Below are 24,459 nucleotides of genomic sequence, written 5' to 3'. Positions count from 1 at the left end.
TATTTTATCTGGCATAGTGACACAGGGAAAGGAACCCCTTTAAAACCAAGACACACAGGTGCTGTCCTGGTGCTGAAATGTCATGTTTCATGCAGAAGTAGTATAGTGCTAGAGAGACGCAGAGGACTCAAGCGGCCTCTAGCAATCCAGTCCGAGTCAGGGGCTGAGTGTAGCTGGCATTGCTCCTGATTCCTCCCCTCACTCTGGCAGGGAAGTCATATACTCTGGCCCCTTTCCTGGAACAGGTTTCAGAGTAGCAGCCATGTTAGTCTGTATCTTGAAAAAGAACAGGAGGACTTGTGGCACCTCAGAGACTAACCAATTTATTTGAGCATAAGCTTTTGTGAGCTATAGCTCACTTCACTGGATGCATGCCTTGTAGCTCATGAAAGCTTATGCTCAAATAAATTGGTTAGTCTCTAAGGTGCCACAAGTCCTCCTGTTCTTTTTCCGGGAACAGACTGATTCCCCGCACAGTGCCAGATCAGCTACATTGGCTAGCACTCAGGGGCAAGGGGCGGAGCCATGAGTCTGGATCTAGATGTAGAGCCCATGATGTTTGAAAGGTCTCTACATTTGGCAAAATGTGGGCCAGACCCTGCTATCCGCTTTGAAATTGCTGGTGAAGTCAATGGTAACTTTTCAGGGTGGCCTCACAGGCTTGGTCCTTGGGTTCTCCCTGTTACATCTCCATAGACAAAGGGCAAAACGTGACCTTTTAGCTGAAAGTTACTTTTATTTTCTAGTAAGGGGAGAAAACCCAAGAAAGAACAAAAGTAAAGCCTCCGGGGAGAGCGTGCAGTGTGTGTGACTCCTCTGCAACATGTGTCCAGAATCTGAGTGCAAACAGGCTGCTGTCTCTGCACACCAGGAGGAGCAAAGAAATGCAAAGGTGTAGTACACAGGAAATCAGAGGAAACGTACTTTCAGAGCTAGGAACGTTTCGCTGCCTTTGTAAAAAAACAGTGGCACAGTCCACTTCTCAGGGTAGGGCTTGGAGACCACTGGACCTCCGCCTCACGGCTTAGGTATGTACCAGTAGTCTGCTAATGACACCCTGGCATGGCTTATTGCTGAACACTGATTGCTTGGCAGGCCATTACCTTGAAAAATGAGCCCTGCCGAGCTTGCCTTGTGTTGTTACAAACTAATGATTTGCATTGATTAGCACATGGCTCATAAGTGTCTAATTTATCAATCAGTCAGTGCCATGGGAGTGTGTGTACACCACACTTTCAAAAATTATGTCATCTGTCAATTGGCTGGTGAATGTTAATGTCATGCACACCTGACACGATGTCTCACTCAGATAGGGAGACAGGAAGAAAGCTGTCCCACTCATCTCTCTCTCGGGCAGGTACCATGGTCCAGTGGTTAGCATAGTGGCCTGGGAGGCATGACATCTGGGTTCTCTTCCCAGTGCTAATAGCTTCCTTGGTGTCATTACTATCTGTGTTGTGGTAGAAGCCCCAGTCATGGACCAGAACTCCATTGTGCTGAGGGCTGTACAAACACAGAACAGAAAGACCGTCCTTGCCCCAAGTACTTATGTTTGTCTAATTTAGATTTACTCTTTGGGGCAGGGAGTATGTTTCTATATCTATATGTCTGTCGGTCTATTGATGCAAAGTTCTGTCTCTCTGCAGAGAGCCTCTCTAATGGATGTTACTCACAAGACCCTTCCTCTTGCAACACCACACCATGAAATACAAGCATGAGGCTGCCATGTGGAGCCCTCCTGGACATAGGAAATACAAATAGATGGTTTGTATTTCCTGGTTCCAACGGGTTCTCCTAAGTGGGGAGGAACTGTCAGCTCCTTTGGAGCTGGTGTCACTATCAAGGCACAGCTCAGACCCAGTCTTCAGGCAGGTCTCGCTTTGACCTAATTTTTCAGCCCAGCTGGCTGATTTACCCCGAGGTCAGTGGGTGACTCCGTGCAAGGATGAGACTCCCCAATCCTGCCAGTTGTGGAGTTCTCAGGCATGCCATTAGAGCCCAGCTGATTGCATGCGGTGGGATTAAAGTGGAATTCATGTTGTTTAGACGGATTAGCAGGGGGTGTTTTAGGGAATCCTTTTCTTTGAAAACCGATGTTTTGCTGCACAGAAAATGCCCCGGGAGGAGTTCACCCCCCGGGCTCTGGTAACGTTGCTGTGAATGATTTGTTAAAATTATTTGATCACATTGACCATAAAGTTTAGTCCGTGCAGGCGAAATGCATAAGCCTGGAGCCTCGCCTCCACAGCTACTGACTGTACAGCAGGCAACATCAGGATGCCCCTGGGGTGGGTGGGTCCGTCTCTCTCAAGGAGGTGTGGTGGAGTTGGTCTTTGGATGTGTGGGCACTGTGGAGTCTGCAGGATGTGTGTATGTGTTTGCAGATTCATTTTCAGGTGTGTATGTGGTTGTGCGAGCCTTTGCAGAGGTGTGGGCATTTGTGAGTGGGGGGAAAAGTTTTGGGGTCAGTTCCAGTTGGGGTGAAGGTTCAGGGTCAATCCCAGTCTCAGGTGAGGGCTTAAGGCTGCCAGGAAGTTTGAAGTGAAGGTTTGGGGTCAATATTTATTGGGGGAGATGGTTTTGGGTTGATTTTGACTCTGCCTGGACTGGTTTGCCTCGCCCCTGGTGTGAGTGGCAGCTATCACTGAAACAGAAGTGTCTGGAATGGCTTTAACACCCCTGGGTGTGGAAAGGAAAGAATGCCCAACTTGCTATGCAAAATTCTGACAAGACCAAGTGCAGTGGTGGATTGTCAGGTGAACCCTGAGCTCTCACCCGTAGGTCTCTGGGTATCAGTCAGATCAACAGTCTCGGACAGAACTAGAAAGGGCAGGTTGGCTTCATGGTTTAGAGATAAAGTTATGAACCAGGAGATCTGGGTGCCATTCTTGACTTTTTCACTGATTTTTGGCAAGTCACTGAACCGCACCGTGCCTCAGTTTCCCCACCTGGAAAAAGGGGCTAACAACGCTCACCTGATTTGGGGAGGGAGACTTGTCCCTTCACTCAGTAGCACTTGGAGAGGACTTTTAGATCTGTGGGTAAAAAGGCCTATAAAAGTGCAACATTTTATTATAAATTGATCAACTGTTAATGGGCATTAGACAAATTAGAGCAGCTTGTTTGGCCAGTGAGTGTGCGCCGAGACAGAGGGAAAATGGGGAAAAGATGGTGTGTTGCCAGCCTGCTCCCCCTTTGCCAAGATCGATAGAGCTACATCATGTAACCAAAATCAATGGAACAGCAGAAATAGATCATCATAATAACATCCTGCCATTAGATCATACGCCGTCTGCTGTCTCTCAACCCCCTCCCCACACCAGGAATAGTAGCCAGCGGTGCCGGAGTCTGCTGGGAGACATTAGGTTCATAAAACAGGGAGGAACTGATATTGGAAAAGCAATAAGGTATTAGAGAGGCCCCGGTGCAGCCGTAACGCTGCAGCTGGGCGCCACTCAGTGTGATCGGAATTAATGTGCCGAGCTCCAAGGCTACGTGGACCTTTAGGAAATGGAGCTTTCAAACCTGTAATCCAATCGCGGGAAATGACGATGTTTTCAATAAGAAATAGGGGACGAGGGGGAGTATGACCTAGAGCTGAGCAAGTTGTCAGCTGTACTGGGCTCTGGCCACAGCTTTCGAAAGAGACGCGGGTGGCTCAGTTTATGGTAGGCCCAACTTGGGACATCCGAAAGCCGCCCAATTTTCAGAAGGTCCTGTCGGAAACCCAGGCTCCTTTAAGGTGTCTCACCCAGGGCGCCCCAAAATGCGAGGCCCCCAGGATCACTATATCTTGGCCTCCATCCACTAATTCCGAGTAGCTTTGGATGCGTCATCTGACCTCTCTCTGCCTCAGTTGCCACCGTTGGCAGCCTTGGAGGGGCGCTGTGAAACTTAACCCATTCGTGCCTGTAAAGGGCGTTGAGAGACCCACATGTGAAAGGTGCAGTGAGAGGGCAGGGGGCTACTCTGAATTACTGGAGGTAACGGGGGGGGGGCGGGCACATTGGGAGCTGGCAGTCAGATAAGGGTTGCTCTTTCCCACGCTCCTTTTAATTGTCTTTTTCTTTCAAACGTGGCTGTTGCCGTTCAGTTTCTGGTTTTCCCTGTGCAGCCAGTGGAGGCTGCTTGTGCTGATTCCGGTGACCTGCGGGCTGCCAGCTTTGAAATACAGCCCCATAATCCTCATTCCAGTCACTGAGGCATCCCCCCTGGGAAATTGGGCAATTTCATGGCCAAAATCAAGCGTTAGTGCTACCTGAGTGGAAGCTGCTGGAGTGCTGGCCTGGAAGCGTTTGGGCGGTGGACAAATTTCCTTTAACTTCATCAGCTAAAGGCCTGCTGACGCTGCCCGGAGAGTGTTGGGCAACGTGCTGTTTGGGGGCAACTTTGCTGATCCAGCCATGACTCTCTACATTCCTCTGCCCCTGATTGTTTTTAAAATGACCCTCATTCAGCCAGGATCTTAGTCGGCTGCCTATTCAGCCAGTGGAGTAACAACAGCATCATAGTACTCCCACCAAAGGCCCTGTTGTAAAGGCGTTAACTGGGTTACTCAGTGTATTATGGGTTGGAGCCATGCTCCACTCCCCCCTTACTTCCTGTTCAGTTAGTGTTTCTCCCCATGCTGTTTGTGTTATAGTGGAATCGAGCAGCACGTCCCCAGCCTGCAGCACTGTAAGTAAACTCCCCTGGGCTTCAGTGGAGCTGAGTGGAGTTCAAAGTGTGTTACAAACATGATTTAAAGAATGGATGGATCAAGTTATGCAGGGAAACTGGCTGTGATGTCCCAAGCAAAGGGAGATGGCTTTCGGGGAAGAAAACGCAGGCAGAATCGATGGATAAAGTGACGAGGATGCTATTTTTCTGCAAATGGCCACCTCCTTCCCCTCTGTCCTGAAAAAATCATGTGTCCTAATGCACAGAGCACTCGCCTGGGACTCTGCAGACCTGGGTTCTGTTCTCAGCACTGGCCTGCGGTGTGACTTTGAGCAAGTCAGTTCGTCTCTCTGTGATGCAGTTTCCCCACCTGTACAATGGGGATAATGATACTGCCCTTCATTGTAAAGCACTTTGAGATTGGTGGCTGGAAAGTGCTATGCAAGAGCCTGGTGTTATATCGGATCCAATAGCAGAAGGCTGTTTATCACAGTGCAAAATGCAAGTGTTTGTGCTTTACTAGTGCTTTTTACCACTAGCATGAGTTGTGTTTCATCAGCGTTCTCTTCCTATCTCCTCCCTCCTAGTACCTGCCGGTCCTCTGGGGTTACACCCATTTCTTCCTTGTCGACCCACTTCACATCCCCAGCTATCTCAGCCAAGTAATCTCGAACCCCTGAGTCAGCCCCTGCTGTCCTAGGGGAGACCAGCTCCTAGGCACCAGCCGGCCACCCATTCGCCCCAGCAGATCCCAGTGAAGCGTCTCCCAGCCACGGACCCCACGCCAGCTGGAGCGGCTCAGATAAAGCTACTGAGTGCCAATGTAATGAAGGAAGCTCCTGCCTTCTTTCAGCTTCCTGATCTCCCGGGTGTCTCGCAAGAACTCCTTCAGGGCTGGCTGTGGCCGAGGCTGTGAGCGGTGGAGAGGGGGAGCCTGCATCTTTAAAGATTAATAGCATTGTTTGCTCATTAAGGAGATCGTTTTGAGGCCCACACGAGCCAGAACAGTGCAAGCATCTGTTTGCTACTGGGAGAGGATATTTATTGTCTGCTACTTCAATGGCTGCAAATAAATAGCCAGACCCAGATAATGTTCAAACAAACAAACAGCCAGCTGCCAGGCTGGGTCCCCCACTAACTGACCTTTGTGAAGCGTCATGCTGATGTTTTAATAGCAACTCACCTCGCTGAATAAAACCCAAGGACTATAGTCTTCCAAGGAGCGGAATTAATGTCATTATGGCAGGGCCCTTTACAACTGCCAGATTGGCTTAGTGTGGGGTGGGTGGAATGGCCTGGTGGAACATGTTGGGTGGATGGCTCTCTGTGTGTGTACATCAGGTGTGGCATGCAGTGGAAGTAGGGATTACTGCAGTGTACTGGAGGTAGATGGGTTTGTGTACATGCTGAGCATGTGAACGTGTGCTTATACAGTTGTTGGAGTAGGAGGAGTTTGTAATGGGGTGGTGTGTGTGTACCGGGTGTATTTGTAAACCAGGTGGAGAGGTGAGTGTGTACTGGATGTGCACACTGATCGCTGGCGAGCGTGCATCGACGCTGATTGCTGGTCTGCGAGCGTGGGTATCCACTGGGTATAGGAGTGCACATATTAGGTCCGGGGGTATTTGCTGAGTGTAGAGGTGAGCATGACTGAACTGTGTATAAAGATTCTGTGTGCGTGTCTGGGTATGTACGAGGTTTGTGTGTGTTGGGTGGCGTGTGTGGGTTTATATGCAGGGGAGTTCCATTTGGGTTCAGCATTCATTAGAACTCTCTGAAGATGGTGCCTGTCGATGTATGGGTACATCCCCAGCACTTGTATAAATCGGGGTGGCAGTTGGGTTTACAGCCTTCGCCCATAGGGCTCTCTCTACACCACCTGCTATACAATGGACAACTCGCAGTTTGATCTCTCTTTAATCCTTGTCAGCTACTGGTTCCCCCAGCAGCCGCTCTGCTGGGCCAAAGCCATGGGGAGTCCTCATGGCAAATCCTCTTTTCTCTTTAAGCCTAAGCATAGGGGTGAGCAGAGACCCCTTGGATCAGTCAGTGTATGGGGGTGGGGTTTGAAGTGGATCAATGATCCATGCCTCCCTCAACCTCACACCCACTACAGCTCTGGGGGTGCAGGGAGGTTGATCTCTAACACAAATCTTGGGCCTTGGATCCAGTTTTCTGCGCAGATCTGAAGGGGGCCTATCAGACCTTTGTTCCCAGCGAGCTCACAGAGTGATGGTTCTGGCAGCGGGAGGCCTGTAGCAGAGTTGGACGCAGGCCAGTCTCCTTCAAGCACTCTTGGTATCACTCCGGCACAGTGGTTTCGGCCCTTACATCTGATGCTTCCCTGTGCAGGAGGCCAAAGCTGTCAGCCCACAGTCAGGCTCAGGTAGCTAATCCCAAATGGGGTTTCACTCCCAGAACAGCAGAGGGAGGTTGCCGTAGGCCCCGCGCTGAACAGAAATCTCCTTGTGATGATTGTTTTCTATTTTGATGAGCTCCTTCTTTATTTTCCCTTCACATATTCCCTTTGCTGAAAACCTCACCATGGCGGCGCTGGGCTGGGGCCTGAAAATCAGGAAATGACACTGCCTCTAAACAGAGGGTGAAACCAGCCAGGCGAGTTTTATGCTCAGAAATGAGAGGGAAGGGTAAATGGAGTGACTGCAGTAGTGTGTAGTTGTGAAACATCCCTTTAAGGAGTTTGGGAGCCTGCTAACAGGCTTCCCTTTCATCTATTGCAGAAGCTGTCAGAGGCCAGCCAGAGCAGCAGTGGACATAGGTAGCTAGATCTTGCATATGTGTACATAGTTCATAAACGTGGCTATTTGGAATCCATCATGGTTACCCCCTCTTCTTAACATTGGGGAGAGAAGAAGGACTCAACAGCTGCCATGGTGGCCAACGCAGAATGGATTAGACCAGGGCACTCTGGAGCTTAAAGCATGAGTCTCTCTCTGCAACTAGAGACAAAGCGCCAGGCTCCTTGGCAGAGAGCCGGCCCGTAACAGACTCGCACAGGCAAGGCTGTGTAACACAGTCATCAGTGGGCTACACGTACGCAATTACCAACTCACATAGCCAGAGAAAAGTGGATCTGATGTACTAACCTCCCTCCAGAATTTTCTTCCTTGAACTTCATTTGTGCTGAACTTTAGGGACAGTTTGGTTTCTGTGCCTTAGCTTGTGTGTGTACAAATGAGTGTGTAGAACAAGGTTGTTGCCTCCCTTCCTCCCCCTACTGCTGCAGAATAATGACTTTGCAGCCAAGTAGGTTAGCAATGGCTGTGAAATCCCATTCTTGCTTCTCCCCTAGTATTGCTGCTTGCTGCTTTCCCGGTGCAAGGCCACTGCAATTGTTTACCTGCACCATACATACAGGGGAGGCTCCCTGGGGACCATGCACCGTGCCTGCACAGATTGGTAACTCCTCCGCCTGCCTCTTCCGACTGTGTGTGCTTCTTCTCTAATGGGGCCCAATGCAGGATGAGGGCTCTGGCTGAGCCTGGAGGTGGTAATTGCTGGCTTACCTCTCAGCGCACACACCTGACCCCAGTGGCAGCTAAGAGTGATGGAAACCAATGACCAAAGTAGCTGCTTGATAGGGTTTCCTAATTTGTTTAGCCTGGCCAGCAATCAAGACGGGGAGCTCTGAACCAGCTGCGAGTGTCAGAAGGATGGAAACACCAGGGAGGGGGAAGAGGTTATTTAGGATCACGCAAGCGAGTAGAAGTTGGAGCTTGAGGATGAAGCTGAGTGACAGGAACAGCACCGGGGAGTGCTTCCTGACAGGGATATTGACTGAGCTGAGGAATAGTCTCCTAAGGGAAGAGGTGGAGGGCTCTATCAGTTGGGCTGTTTGAAAGTGGGCTGGACAGAGCCCTGGGCCAGGGGAATGCACAGTAGGGAACAATCCTGGCCTGGGTGCAGGCTGGACTAGCTGGCAGAACAGGTCTTTCCTGGTGAGTCTGCCCTTTGGGAAGCTCTTGCCACGTTTTGGGCTGTGGTCATTTCTGAGCCATGACAGCCTCTTGGGCAGAGATTTGGGGGGGGGGGGGCAGAGGGGAGGGCAGGAAAGCAGTGGCCCCTCCCTGCATCACCCAGCTGTTGCTCCTGGATGTGCTGCCTTGGTGCTTGCTGATGCTGCTGGCAGGGATTGGTGCCCTGCACCGCACAGCCTCCTCGGGGGCTCTGGGCAGCGCCTCTGGAGACACGGGGGGCCAGTGTGCATGGCACTGGAGGAACCTGGGACTCTGCAGGTGGCTGGTGAGTTCCCGACCCACCGTCGTGGGGGCGGCAGGGCTTGGGCTTCAGCCCCGGGGGTGGCAGGGCTCGAGTTTGGAAGAATTTTCAGAGTGGCCACCAGCAAGAGTTGGTGGCTGCACTCTGAGGCTAGCAAAAAATGTGTTGTGAGAACCCCTGGTCCCAGACGATAATAAAGAACAGAAGGAGTAGATGGTATTCAGTGCAGGAGTCTGTGATCTGACCACCACCTGTGGGAGTTATTGAGAGTGACTCTGTCACCAGATCCATCAAGGTGACCAAGTGGCTGCAAATTCTTGAGCCTCTTCCAGTCTGCTCAATGGTTAGTGCTACTCTCTCGCTCTCCCTGAAGGCAGAGTGTGATCTGGTGGGTGGAGAACAGGGCTGGGATCCAGGCACTTCTGACTGCTATGTCCTCCTGACTTGCTGTGTCATCTTGGGAAAGCCTATTAACCACTCTGTGCCTCAGTTTCTCCATCTGTCAAATGGGGCTAAGAATTCTTTGGGATTGGTGAGGACTGAGATCAGTTTGTATTGCTCGACCATCTCTGCTCTCTGTTCATGTCCTCTCGTTCCTGACTCCTCTCTGTGTCTGTCTCTCCTCCTTGTGCCTTTCTCTCAGGCACAGCAGGGCCCTAATCCATTCCCACCTATTATACAGAATGACTCAGTGATTGATTTTCCTGGCTGAAAGATTGAGTTAAAAAAAACAAGCTCACAGACTGTGTGTAAGGGAAGGGAACTGGTTGGTTTCTCAGTATTGTCAAGAGCCAGTGTCCTGTTGTTTCCTCTGGGGTGAGAGGAGAAAGCAGGAAGAGGGGAAGAAGGCCTGTTCTGTACTCAGTTGAGAGAGAGCCTGGGAGCTGGAAAGTGACTGACCTGGATCATTAAGTCCTGGTAGCCCTAGGCCTGCTTTAGTCAGCAGCAAATTGAGAACATGAGCGCAAAACACCAAGCAGTTGTTCATTCATCAACTATCATATTCACATTGGGCTTTGCCTTCCCTTCTTCCAGGAAGAGCCCAATACTTCTAATGAGTCACCGTGCAGGGGAGAAGCAGTGGCCGGGGCTTTCAGGCTTGCCAACCCTTTGATGGTTTGGCTGGTGAAAGGTCCCATAGCTTTTGGTTACTGGAGAATGGAAGATTCTGTGAAATCAAAGGGCACTAAATTCGAAACATAAAAGGAAATGCCTTTTTCACACAATGAGGAATTAGACTGTGGAACTCAATGCCACAGGGTGCCATTGAGGCCAAGAATAAACTAATACTATTCAAAGAAGGATCGGACATTTATCTGGATAGCAAGACTGTGCAGAGTTATCATAATTAATGTTATGTTGGGAGGGATCTAAAACCTCCTGCTTCAGGGTTTAAGACTTTCTTGGGGGTGGCGGGCAGATTACCCCACACCTGCCTACTGTGGGGTTTGTTGCACCTTCCTCAGAAGCATCTGCTTGGCCCATGTCAGAGATAGAAGGCTGAAGTAGATGGACTGTGGGTTTGATCCATTATAGCAATTCCAATGTTCCTAAAATCACTGACCTCCGTAGATCATGAGTGATTCTACTCTGAGAGGAGACTAGCATCAGAGGATGCCATGTCTGTGGTGGGTAATTTCTATATCAAATGTGCTCAGTGGCAAGGAAAAAGCTGCCTGCCTTTCTAAGCATCTGTCTACCTTTTTGCGTGGGACCCCTTGCTGTGAGTGAATTGTATGCCTCCTCTTGTTTTTGTTGCCCCCTCCTGACCCACTTTTTTGTCTCACTCGCTTGAGTGTCTCACCCCCTTTCAGACTGAAAGCTCTTCAGGGGCAGGGCTGTCGATTTCAATATGTTTGTGCAGTGCAATGGGGCATCACCTAGTTGGCCTTTAGGTGCTACGGCCATATAAATGTTGACAGTAATAACAATGGCATCTGAACACCTTTTCTAACCTGACAGTCCTGCAAACTCCATTGGAGTTCTTTCCTTCCCAGGCATCATCAGCAGTAACAAAGCGTTTGCAGGACATGGCCTTGATGAGACCTGGGCAACCCCTGGGTTTGTCCAGAGGACCATCATAGGTCACCCTCCCATCGTTCTTTTGGGTCTGTAGAGCAAACATCTTGAAGTGACTGAAACCAACAGCTCTGACACTGGACACACAGAGCAGATTGGTTAAGAAACTGCTGTTATTACAGGGTCACTGTGGTTTTGATACTTGGGAGGTTTGGTCTTGAATATCCAGCCCCACACATCCAGGCTCACCCATCTGCATCACCAGGTGGGGTGCCCACATCCTATGATGGCCACTTTTAAAACTTCCCGCGCCCTCCAGATAAAACTGTCAGATCATAATGCTTGGGTTGGGATGCTGTCTCATTGTGTTAAGACTTGTGTCGCTATGTCTCCGTTCAGCCTTTTAAGACACTGGCAGTTCAGCATCCGTCACTGATGCTATGGTGATGGGCCCAACATGGGCACCTAGGCATACAAGACAAGCCCATCCAAATAGAGAGTGCCCTGGAGCTAAACCTTGTGGCTGGGAGCCCATGGTCTGTGCAGTCCCAGCTCCTCTCCAGTTTGGAAAAGCACTTACTGGGCTTTGGGTGGGCGGGAGCACTGTCGTGTGCATGGTTCTGACTGTGATCCTGTGTTGCGGGAGTGTGTGTGTGGGGAACGTGTGTGTGTGTGTGTGTATGTATTAGGCATCGGTGTGTGCATATTGGGAGAGGGCTGTGGGCTGTGTGTGTGTCTTTGCTGGAGGAGTTTCTAAGCAGGTGCGGGTTTGCATCTGGACCTGAATCAAAATGTGCAGTTGAAACGACAGCCCTGTGGTGTTACAGGGTCTTATTTCAGTGCCTCATTTACCAGTGGGGACTACATCATGGGGAAGTAGTCCATGGGCAACCCTGTCCTTGCCTTTCCTGTTCAGTACCCTCACTTTGGGGCCTGGGTGGTGTTTGGGATGGAGGCACATGGTATGTGTGGATAAATTATCCCATGAAACCCAGTGTCTGCAATTTCCTGTAGTGCCACCTGCTGGCTAAAGGAGAAATATCCATTTACATGGAGATGTTCCACCTCTAACCCAACAGGAAACTTACTAAAGCATCATTTTACCTTTACCTCTGCTCCTCCGTGCAAGCTCCACAGCTGTGAACGTTGTGTGTGGGTGAAATGAACCTAGGACAATCCTCATAGATTGTTACGTAAAGTGTCCATCCCTCCAGGATGTCCTGGACAAGGGTTGGCTCCTAGGATTAGCCTTTGGCTGAGGATGCAAGGAACAAGACTTGCAATGTGTGGGCTGTGATGGCAGCTGCGGTCTATGTTTCCATGGTGGAGTGAGCTACTAATTCATAGCCCACTGGTTGGCTTGCAAACCCTGTGCCAGGAAGGGAAGACACTCATGTTTCTCTTTCCCAATGTGTCCTTGCTTTGCAGATCCGCGTAGATGGCCCCACCAGTAGTGCCCTGGAGTATGAGATCGTGCAGGTAGCGGACACCGGCCCCATATTACGAGATATGGCCTTTTCAGTGGATCACGAGCACCTGTACATCATGTCTGAGAAGCAGGTAAGCCTCCCAGGTTGTTTGGGATGCTTTGAAAGCCTTTATTCTGTGGCTGGCTGACTGGCAGCCGAATGTCTGAAGCAGCAAGTGCAACCACTAAAGAGATGCTGAGGCTTCAGGGAGCATCTTGTGATATGTTGGGCTAGAAATGGTTGAACTGATATTTATAGTGGGCCGGCACTGAAGGGTGCAGGAGCAGCACTGAATTCTACTAGCAGGTACATTCTTTTGGCTCCATCCAGAATATAAGAGGAGTTGGAACCTCTACTGGGCAGAGGGAACTAGAGTCTGGGGCAAAGAGGTCCGGTGGGGGAAATCTCAGAACCAGCCACGCTGGAGGTGAAAGTTTAGGCTGAAGTTTATGCTGTGTTGTTATTTAAAGTACCAATAAAACCAGACATCAGGAAGGGGTCAATTTGTCATCCAGGGGGAGATTGCTGCTTCCAGCCACCTTCCCATCCAGGCCTATGGAGGGGGCTTGCCTTGCTGGGTGTGGGAGATGGCAGGGCTGCTGCGGTGTATTGAGAGTTGTTGAGAGTTCTAGGGGGTTATGTTGGGTGCCTGGGCACAATGCTAATTTCCCAGAGCTCTTGAAGTTCATTGTGCGTTATGAGGTTTTGTGGGCGGGGAGGTTCTATGAAGTTTTCTAATGCGCTGATAGTTTAGGACAGGGGCTTAACCAATTGCAATCAGTGGAGTTGTGCAGGCTTGTAGAGTGCTTTGAGATCACCATCTGGACGTCACGAGAGAGGGAAAATGTATCATTGGTCATTTGTGTGATAAAGGAACGCTCATGCCCTGTTTGCCACTAGATGGCTCTTCGTTGGACCGGAGACTGCCAGTAAGGGTGCCAATTGGTGCCAGTGGGGATATGGTTGTCTGCATTCTGGGAGCCACTGACTCATTTCATGGAGGCCACCTAGCAGCCCTCAGATCGTAACAGTGACAACCAGCTGGTAAATCAGCTGCCTGTAGGGCTCCCTAGTCCACTGCCAGTCACCTGGGGGATGCAGGTCCCTTTGGGTAGGACGTGCTTTGCTCATGCTTTCCACTGAGCGGAATTTCTTTTCAGTCTCTCCTCCTGCCCAATTCCTACTCCCAGCCACTCAGGAGTCAGACACAGCATGTGCTTTGAAAGCCTCCCTTACCCCTCACCCTACCCAGGGGCACTGTGCATGCACCAATAGCCAACAGCCTCCTGGAGGGAGTAGAGTAGACCTTCCTTCCTCTGGTACTTCCAGCTCTCTCTTTCTCTCCCCCGTCCTTAGCAGCCTGACATCCACTTTCCTCACAAGCAAGTCCTCTTTATGTGGGAGTCCCTATCTTGCCCTACAAACCAGGGACTGGTTTCAGAGCGGGAGCCGTGTTAGTCTGTATCAGCAAAAACAATGAGGAGTCCCTGTGGCACCTTAGAGACTAGGGACTGAACCAGAGACCTTCTGAGCTGCTACTGCTTGAGTTAAACAGCCAAGCCACCATAACTGGTGCTGTAATACAGTGGTTCTCAACCTTTCCAGACTATTGTACCCCTTTCAGGAGTCTGATTTGTCTTGCGTACCCCCAAGTTTCACCTCACTTAAAAACTACTTGCTTACCAAATCAGACATAAAAATACAGAAGTGTCACAGCGCACTGTTACTGGAAAATTGCCGACTTCCTCATTTTTACCATATACATCGGACCCTCGCTAGAACGTGTGTCTGTACAGGGCGAATTCGCATATAACGTGGTTGCGGCCATGGATCCCAAATTTAATTACTTTAATTGGAATTCATTTTAACGCGGTCCCCGTTATAACGCGGTCCCCACATTAACGTGCTCCTGCGCATGGATCCCAAATCCCACGCTCTAGCGAGGGTCCGGTGTAATTATAAAATAATTATAAAATATAAATAAATGTTGTCAATATTTGCAGTGTTGTTGTTGTAGCCATGTTGGTGCCAGGATATGAGAAAACAAGGTGAGAGACAAGCTTTCAAGCTACACAGAGCTTTTCGTCAAGTCTGGGAAAGGCACTCAAAGGGTCACAGATAAATACAGCCTTGAATAGATTGTTTAGCATAAGTATCCGAGAGGTAGCCGTGTTAGTCTGGATCTGTAAAAGCGGCAAAGAGTCCTGTGGCACCTTTTAGACTAACAGATCTTCTGGAGCGTAAGTTTTGTGGGTGAATACCCACTTCGTCGGATGCATATAGTGGAAATACCCAGAGGCAGGTATAAATATGCAAGCAAGAATCAGGCTAGGGATAATGAGGTTAGTTCAATCAGGGAGGATGAGTCCCTCTTCTAGCAGTTGAGGTGTGAACACCAAGGGAGGAGAAACTGCTAGCCAACTACAAAAGTTGTAGTGAGCTGTAGCTCACGAAAGCTTATGCTCAAATAAATTTGTTAGTCTCTAAGGTGCCACAAGTCCTCCTGTTCTTTTTATTCAAGGTATAGCGGCCTGTTAACACCTCTGCAGTCTTAGGACAGAAAGGAAAGGTTAGTGGGTTACAGATTGTTGCAATAAGCCATAAATCCAGTATCATTATTAAGACCATGATTTTTAGTGTCTAGCAAAGTTATGAATTTAAGCTCCCAGGGTCATATTTTGAAGGTGTTGATCAAGGTTTCTTGGCGGATGAGGACTGAGAGGTCAGATACAGAATGATCACTTTATGAAATGTGTTTGCCCACAAGTGATACAGCGTTCTTGTCTTTTATCATTTTTCTGTGTGAGTTTATTTGAGAGCATATTGATTGCCTGGCTTCATCCATATAGTTGTTATTGGGGCGTTTACTCTACTGAATGAGGTACATCACATGTTGTAATAGCCATGTGTAGCCAGGTGTAATAGCCATGGATGTTGAAAGGTGTGTTGTGGGGGGTTATTGATCATTGTAGCAGTGGAGATATGTGTACAGGTTTCGCATCTGTTGTTCTGGCAGGGTCTGGTATCACTTTGAGTTGTTGGGTCATGATCTCTGGGGAGCTTGCTTCTGATGATGAGCTTGGGGAGGGTGTGGGGTTGTTGGAAGGCCAGAAGAGGGAGTTTGGGAAAGATTTCTTTCAGGATGTGGTCCCCATCAACTATGGGTTGTAGTCGTTTAACGATGTATCACATGGGTTGCCAGTCTCATCAATATTTTTTCTCATTTTTTGTCCAACTTTGAAATGTCGAAGATAATGTTGCTGAAATGTTGTCCAGCTGTGCTACCCAGCTCATGACAGTATTGCCAGACCCATAGCTAAACTGAAGGTGAAGTGGCCTGTGTAGGGACACAAGGTGGTGGTAGGGCTGGGAATAGAACCCAGGAGTCCTGGCCCACAACTGTATCAAACCACTGTCCCTGTCTTACAACACTGAGGGTGGCCAAGCTATCGGGGGTAGCCAACAGAGCAAAAGGGTGTTTTTATTTTACATAAAGAAAAGGAGTACTTGTGGCACCTTAGAGACTAACCAATTTATTTGAGCATAAGCTTTCGTGAGCTACAGCTCACTTCATCAGATGCATATCGTGGAAACTGCAGCAGACTTTATATATACACAGAGAATATGAAACAATACCTCCTCCCACCCCACTGTCCTGCTGGTAATAGCCTATCTAAAGTGATCATCAGGTGGGCCATTTCCAGCACAAATCCAGGTTTTCTCACCCTCTACCCCCCCACACAACTATCACCAGCAGGAGAGTGAATTTATGTGCGGGGGTGGAGGGTGAGAAAACCTGGATTTGTGCTGGAAATGGCCCACCTGATGATCACTTTAGATAGGCTATTACCAGCAGGACAGTGGGGTGGGAGGAGGTATTGTTTCATATTCTCTGTGTATATATAAAGTCTGCTGCAGTTTCCACGATATGCATGCGATGAAGTGAGCTGTAGCTCACGAAAGCTTATGCTCTAATAAATTGGTTAGTCTCTAAGGTGCCACAAGTACTCCTTTTCTTTTTGCGAATACAGACTAACACGGCTGTTACTCTGAAACCTGTCTTTATTTTACATGTGATCTGATTTGGTGAAACATTCAAAGCAACATAAGCCAGTGCCTGTCCCTGATGCTATCTGTAGGGCAGCCAGCCATGCTGGGGACAGCATAACTACCACGACAGTAAGGATGTTCCCTATATGCTCATGATATCTTGCACTTCAGGTGCTGAAATGAATTAGCATTGCAAGGGCTGGGCGGAGAGAAAGGCGAGGGGGGACTGAGAGCAATTCCTGTGGCTGCGGTGGGTACTTGTCTGTCATAGAGATTCCCAGGATACTGTTAATTGTGCTGCATGTAAACTGCCTGGATTGTGCCCACAAAGTGCTCCTGGCATCTTCAGGCCTGTGCAGAACCGGAGGTGAGATTTCTCTTTGAGAGTAAGGGGCAAAACGGGCCCAACAACGTAGGCTGCCATTTCCAAGCCTGGTCAGGGGTTGGATGCTCAGCTCATGGCTGGCTGTATAAACTCAGCTCCAGCCCTAAATATTCCCTGGCATTGCGTGAGAGCATGCATGCGAGCTCCAATGGCAGGGCTAGGTTCCCACTCAGGTCATTACTTCCTGCCTCCCCACATCCCCTGGCGGCTGTAGTTGGGGGTAGTATTCCTCTTCCCGGCCTGTCCTGAACTGTTGCACAGTGTTGCTGTATGCTGTAAGGCCCTGATCCAGTACCGCACTTAGACACATGTTTAACTTTCAGCACACAAATAGCCACTGGGACTACTCCAGTGCTTCAAGTTAAACACCTGCTTAAGTGCTTTGCAAGATCGGGGCCATGGTGCTCAGCCCTTATATTTCAAGGGCAGCTGCAGATCACGAGTGGGTGAAGTGATTCCTCTCCATATAAAACACTTTGAGATCCTTTAGGATGAAAAATCCTTTAAAAACAGGATCTTATTATTTTGGAGCTGAAAACAGCTCAGGATCTACCGAGAGTTGGTAAACGAGAGCCAGTCGTTGAGAAGAGCCTGTGTCTTATGTCTTGGACTTAAAGTCCCTCAGCTTGTGGGAGATTCTAGCTTTGCTGGCTGACATGTAATTCTGGGGTTAAAGGCGAACCGCAAAGCTTTAGAAAACAAAATAGAAGTTAGTCATGGTATCCTCCCACCTCCTGCCAGTGCCAGGGGCCGAGCTGGGCATGGGACCTAAGGGAGATACTTGTCCCAAGGTAGCTACTCTGCTGCAGCCCCCCATGGAGACGTGCTGCCCCATTCTCCGGGGCTCAGAGCAGCGTAGCTGCACTTGTATAAATACTCAATATAAACTAGCCCCGAGAGTCCTGTTTCCCAGCCCCTTGCTCTGTTAGACAGTCCTCCAAGAAGGCCCCACCAGTATGCTCATGTGCTATCACAGTCCATAATTGTCTTTGTTTTCAGTGTGCAGTTGGGTTTTTTGTGGGTGCGGGAAGGTAGGTGGCTAAATGGCAACAGTGCCATGTGCTGCCTAGATTCAAAGTAAAGAGCGGGCGTGGCTCCAAGCCTGCCTTCTGTGACCAGTGCCAGCATGTTCCTTTCACGCAACAACTCTGTATGCTCAGACATGACAACGCGTACTTGTCAGCATGGTCAGATGCACCTGTGTGCTGAGGAACGGGATGCAGCAGAAGGGCTCCACTCTATATAAATATCAATATATATATAGGGAGAGAGCGAGAGCGAGAGAGAGATTGATTTGTAACCAAAAGATCAAGGAGAGATGCAAAGGCTCCATTATTTCGCCAAGGTGCAGCTGTATAATAAAGCAGTGAAAACATATGTTTCAACTGCCTGTCCCTGTAGTGGGTAGGATTGGTGTGTATGGAGGATCTGTCATGATTTATCATGGAATCTGCCATTTAGTCTAAGGATTCACAAAGGGCACCGAGTGACTTACGATTGGGGTGGCTGCTTCTCTGTGAATGGGAGGCGTTGTGAGGTGCTGACAGGAAAGCTACTGCTCAAAGGTGTTATTTCCTCACTTATCTGTCTTGATGACACTTCCCCCCTCTCCAAGTCCCCCATCAGTTTGGCAGGTTTTTATCAGCAATTTCAGTGTGTGGAGACATTCCCCCGCGGTGATTGGAATTTCGGTACATGAAAGTCAGTCTTTCTTTCACATATACACATACAGAGACTTACACCCACATGGCCTGATTCTGCACTGCCTTGTGCAGTCATTTATGCCTGTGCAACGTGGGCGTAAAGTGCTTTCAGACCAGAATGGGAGCCATACAAAAGAATGGGGAATCAGGCTCACAGAACCTCTTACACCTCTCCCCCTTCTTCTCCCACTTCCAGCCAGTTCACCTCTCTTCCTCAAGCCCCTTCACTGCCTTCCTTTCTCCTTCCGCATTAAGGCCCTGATCCTATGAGCTGCTGCCCATGGGTGGACCCCTGCTCAGAGCCCTATTGACTTACAGGGAGCTTTATAGGGGGCTGTCTGCATGGAGTAGCTGTCTGCAAGATCGGGACCCTAGTCCAAATGCCTCATCGTCCCTTTAGCTCTATCCCTGCCTATATCCAATCTCTCATTTCCTCTCCTTTTCACTGCCCACTTCTTATCTTGGTACTGTAGGGTTTACTTGAGGCAACCTCCCACCCCCCCCACACCTCCATTCTGCCCTCTTCTGTGAAACACCTCAGTGCTGATCTGCTTGCTGAGGATGTCTCCACACCTCCTTGAAGTGGAAGTGTTCAGGTGATGTTGTGATCTAGCAGTCTCAGCCCAGGACTGGGAGCCAGGAACTCTTGGATTCTACTCTGGGTGGTCACACTGTGAGCTCAGGCATGTTATTTGAAAGGAGACTCTGAAGCCGAAAATCATATTGCCATATCCGTGTTGCCGACTCTTGTGAGTCTCACGATATTTGGTATTGTTTCATAAAGTCCCAAGCTCCTGGAGTCATGTGATTACATGATAATCTCAGCTTTCTTTTTAAATAGAAATTATATTTCTAGCCGTCAAGTTCACACAGAAGGGCTGGGAAACATGAACCCTCAGGGTTCAAAACCCAGAAGACCAATAACAAAAACCCAACACTTACTAATGTTCAAAGCTCATGATTTTTGAATCAGTCTCATGATTTGGGGAAGGGTGCTGATTCATGATTTTTGAACAGTAATGGTTGGCAAATACTGCATTCTGAGAACGTTGTACTTACTGTTGCCAAAAGTAACCTCTATATAACAAATGGAGAGGGTGTTTTTCCCCCCTAAAAAAAGAAAAGGAGTACTTGAGACACCTTAGAGACTAACAAATTTATTTAAGCTTGTGTCATAAATATAAAGGGAAGGGTAAACACCTTTAAAATCCCACCTGGCCAGAGGAAAAACCCTTTCACCTGTAAAGGGTTAAGAAGCTAGGATAACCTCACTAAAAAGAAAAGGAGTACTTGTGGCACCTTAGAGACTAACCAATTTATTTGAGCATAAGCTTTCGTGAGCTACAGCTCACTTCATTGGATGCATACTGTGGAAAATACAGAAGATGTTTGTTTTTATACACACAAATCATGAAAAAATGGGTGTTTATCACTACAAAAGGTTTTCTCTCCCCCCACCCCACTCTCCTACTGGTAATAGCTTATGTAAAGTGATCACTCTCCTTACAATGTGTATGATAATCAAGGTGGGCCATTTCCAGCACAAATTCAGGGTTTAACAAGAACGTCTGAGGAAGGGGGGGTGGCTAGGAAAACAAGGGGAAATGGGTTATCTTGCATAATGACTTAGCCACTCCCAGTCTCTATTCAAGCCTAAGTTAATTGTATCCAATTTGCAAATGAATTCCAATTCAGCAGTCTCTCCCTGGACTCTGGATTTGAAGTTTTTCTGTTGTAATATCGCAACTTTCATGTCTGTAATCTCATGACCAGAGAGATTGAAGTGTTCTCCGACTGGTTTATGAATGTTATAATTCATGACATCTGATTTGTGTCCATTTATTCTTTTACGTAGAGACTGTCCAGTTTGACCAATGTACATGGCAGAGGGGCATTGCTGGCACATGATGGCATATATCACATTGGCAGATGTGCAGGTGAACGAGCCTCTGATAGTGTGGCTGATGTTATTAGGCCCTGTGATGGTGTCCCCTGAATAGATATGTGGGCACAGTTGGCAACGGGCTTTGTTACAGACTAACATGGCTATTACTCTGATAACCTCACTGGCACCTGACCAAAATGACCAATGAGGGGACAAGATATTTTCAAAGCTGGAGCGGGGGAGAAACAAAGGCTTTCTCTGTCTGTGTGATGCTTTTGCCAGGAACAGAAAAGGAATGGAGTCTTAGAACTTAGTAAGTAATCTAGTTAGATATGCGTTAGATTCTGTTTTGTTTAAATGGCTGATAAAATAGCTGTGCTGAATGGAATGTATATTCCTGTTTTTGTGTCTTTTTGTAACTTAAGGTTTTGCTTAGAGGGATTCTCTATGTTTTGAATCTGATTACCCTGAAAGGTATTTACCATCCTGATTTTACAGAGGTGATTCTTTTATTTTTTTTCTTCAGTTAAAATTCTTCTTTTAAGAACCTGATTGCTTTTTCATTGTTCTTAAGATCAAGGGTTTGGGTCTGTGTTCACCTATGCAAACTGGTGAGGATTTTTATCAAGCCTTCCCCAGGAAAGGGGGTGTAGGATTTGGGGAGGATTTTGGGGGGGAAAGACGTTTCCAAGCGGGCTCTTTCCTGGTTATATATCTGTTAGACGCTTGGTGGTGGCAGCAATAAAGTACAAGGGCAAAAGGTAAAATAGTTTGTACCTTGGGGAAGTTTTAACCTAAGGTGGTAAAAATAAGCTTAGGGGGTTTTCATGCAGGTCCCCACATCTGTACCTGAGAGTTCAGAGTGAGGAAGGAACCTTGACAGCTTGCCTGAGCTACAGCTCACTTCATCGGATGTAGCTCATGAAAGCTTATGCTCAGACAAATTTGTTAGTCTCTAAGGTGCCACAAGTACTCCTTTTCTTTTTGCAGATACAGACTAACACGGCTGCTGCTCTGAAACCTGTCTTTTTCCTCCCTGTATTTTTAAAAATTTGTTTACTTGGTGCATTTGAGTCAATTTCACTCTTGAAATTTCACTTTGTCTCATGCACTATTGGGATGACATTACTCCAATGCATTGCTCCGGGAGCAGCTCACTTGTGACAGGCTGTTGTTCTTTGAAACAGCCTTTGCATATCCCCACTCTTAGGATGGAACATGTCAAGAGTGGGACTCTGAAGTGGTCATCCCGAAGAACTCTGATTACTGGTGGGTAACCTCTGTTTGATCAGCAGCAGCTGCAAAGCTGAAGCTAAAATGGTTGCAGACAGGAATGTGCGGGTGGGAGGTAGGTGGATGGGCTGCACGAGGGCTGATGTATTGGCCTAGGATCTTCTAAATATTGGCACAGCAGTATGAGCTACTCATATAAAATATGTTTTAAAAGGAATTTAACAAAACCACTGAGGTGGCCCTACTGAAAGGATGCTGTGTCTGAAAACAGATTTATTAAAAGTGTGCCATGTTGTTGGAGCCATGTTGGTCCCAGGGTATGAGAGAGACAAGGTGGGTGAGGTAATATCTTTCATTGGACCAACTTCGGTATCTTGAACCTCTTGGTGTCTGCTTCCCAATCAGCAAAATAGGGAAGGTTGATACTTACCTGCCTCATGAGATGTATTAATACCACTGAGTCATTACAGCCAATATAATAGCTGCATGTAAATTAGCTGTAGAGGATGAGGTGGTGATTGATTGAGTAACTTCTGATGGTACAATGTCCCCACACTTGAGTTAACTGAGGTGTTGATCTGCACCAGTCTATAGCCAATGAGTTTGTTCATTAATTAATGAATCACAGTGCAGATTCAGGGCTGGAGGATTAATTATAGACATGATATTTTCTCTACGTCAACTCCAAGGCACTTGTAGAGAGCCAAACCAACCATTGTACATCACCTTTGTGGACCTAACCAAAGCATGGGACACAGTCAGCAGAGCAGGTCTATTTGCAATACTAGAAAAGATAAGATGCCCACCAACTCTGTTAAATCTTATATGTTCATTCCACAACAACATGAGAGCAACTGTCCAGTTTGATGGGTCCACTTCGGACAGCTTGGAGATGAAAAGCGGAGTGAAGCAAGGATGAAAATCTATTATAAGAACTTATGGACTGCCTTGCAAGTGCCTGTCAGGCATTTGCTGTTACCATCAGCATCAAGGAAATGATTGTATTAGGACAGGGGGTTCCACAAGATCCTTCAATTACCTTAAATGCAAACCAGCTAAAAGTAGTCCAGACATTCAGCTGTTTAAGTTCTACAGTGACCACCAACCTCTCACTGGAAGAAGAACTAAATGTTCTCATTGGAAAGGCTGCCACCACCTTTAGCAGACTAACTAAAAGAGCATGGAACAACTCAAAGCTGACCATCAAGACCAAAATGCTAGTGTACCATGCCTGCCTCTTCACCACTCTCATGTATGGTGGGGAAACATGGACAACTTATGCTCCTCAGGAGAAAAAGTTAAACAGTTTCCACCTATGCTGTTTACGCCACATACTTAACACCAAATGGCAGGATAAAGTCACCAATGCAGAAGTTCTTCAAAGGGCAAATTTGCCAAGTGTGACAGCCCTGATCAAGCAAAGACGACTGCGGTGGCTGGGCCATCTGAGTAGGCTGGAAGATGGATGCATACCCAAGGACATGCTCTTCGGGGAGCTATCACCGGGAACAAGAGCAACAGGACTTCCCAAGCTTCACTAGAAAGACACATGCAAGCGAGATATGAAGGAATTTGGAATTGATTCTGACCAATGGGAAGTCTTGGCAAGTGATCATAACAAGTGATGCCATCGTCTCCATCAGGGTATCAAACTCCATGACAGAAGCTGGCTCCTACAGTTTGAAGAGAAAAGAGCCCATAGGAAGCAAGCAGCCTCCAGCCAAGATACAGACATTTGCAATAACTGCCAAAGATCATGCAAATCTCGGATTGGACTATTCAGTCACATGAGACATTGCAAACCATCTACATCATAGGCTGCAATTCCCACCGTTTCTCACAGACGAAATGATGCCAACAAATGGAAAGTTTGAAATGTGTGAGTTATTGCATATATGTGTCCTCAATAGTATGGCTAATCCCAGGTGTTCCAAAATCACGAGTCAGTGCCTGAAAATAACAAGATTGGCTTAAAAATTATAAGATTTTTTTTTTAAACTGGATTTCTTTTTATTTGCATTCCGGTCTCTGTGCCCTTAGATTACACTCGGGTCACATTTCCCAGTTCTCCACAGCCATGAGGCCTAGAAATGTACTTGCTTTAAAAATGAAAGCTGAGATTCTCCTATTATCCCATGACTCTGGGAGCTGATGTTTTAAGAAAAAAAAATCAAATATCACAAAAAATCCAAAGGAGGGAAAAAGAAAAGGAGTACTTGTGGAACCTTAGAGACTAACCAATTTATTTGAGCATGAGCTTTCGTGAGCTACAGCTCACTTCATCGGATGCAAGCTGATGAAGTGAGCTGTAGCTCACGAAAGCTCATGCTCAAATAAATTGGTGAGTCTCTAAGGTGCCACAAGTACTCCTTTTCTTTTTGCGAATACAGACTAACATGGCTGTTACTCTGAAACCTGTCATTATCCAAAGGAGGGAGAGATCTTTCTGTAATTGGGTACACCTGCTCCCATCCCAGGCCAGAAACAATAGACCAGGGGGTAGGAGCTGAAAGTTCCGTGAAGATTTTCAGTACCTGGGAATGGTTTGAGTTTGGTCCCAGTTTTCAACAAAGATTTGATGTGATTTGTGTTCTCTCTCTTTTCTTCTGTCCCTACCAGTCCCAGGCATAATGCTTAGCGATTCGTTAAGTGCTAACTCTCAGTCTTCCCCTGCCCTCCCCTTTGCCTCGTTAAGTACCTGTTCAATAAAATCAGGTGGATCCCCTCAAAGAAATGACAGAGTCAGCACCACACTGGCCTAGTGCTAAGCTGGAAAGGGGAAAGGCACTAGGCGTGTGTAGATCAAGCCTGCCTGTA

The 24,459-nt window shown here is 47.8% G+C and overlaps 1 protein-coding gene across 1 annotated transcript in view; it reads left to right on the top strand.

The window, feature by feature from the left end:
• PLXNA4 (plexin A4) overlaps positions 1–24,459 on the top strand; it is a 577,474-nt gene that overhangs the window by 257,342 nt on the left and 295,673 nt on the right. The window contains exon 3 of the mRNA XM_073328857.2: positions 12,346–12,477. Within this exon, the coding sequence (XP_073184958.2) occupies positions 12,346–12,477 (132 nt within the window). The remainder of the gene's footprint in view (positions 1–12,345; positions 12,478–24,459) is intronic.

Source organism: Lepidochelys kempii, chromosome 1 (genome assembly GCF_965140285.1).
Source record: "Lepidochelys kempii isolate rLepKem1 chromosome 1, rLepKem1.hap1, whole genome shotgun sequence".
NCBI classification, from domain to species: Eukaryota; Metazoa; Chordata; order Testudines; family Cheloniidae; genus Lepidochelys; species Lepidochelys kempii.
The sequence above is the reverse complement of the archived record's forward strand: the minus strand, read 5'-3'. Positions and strand labels throughout refer to the sequence as shown.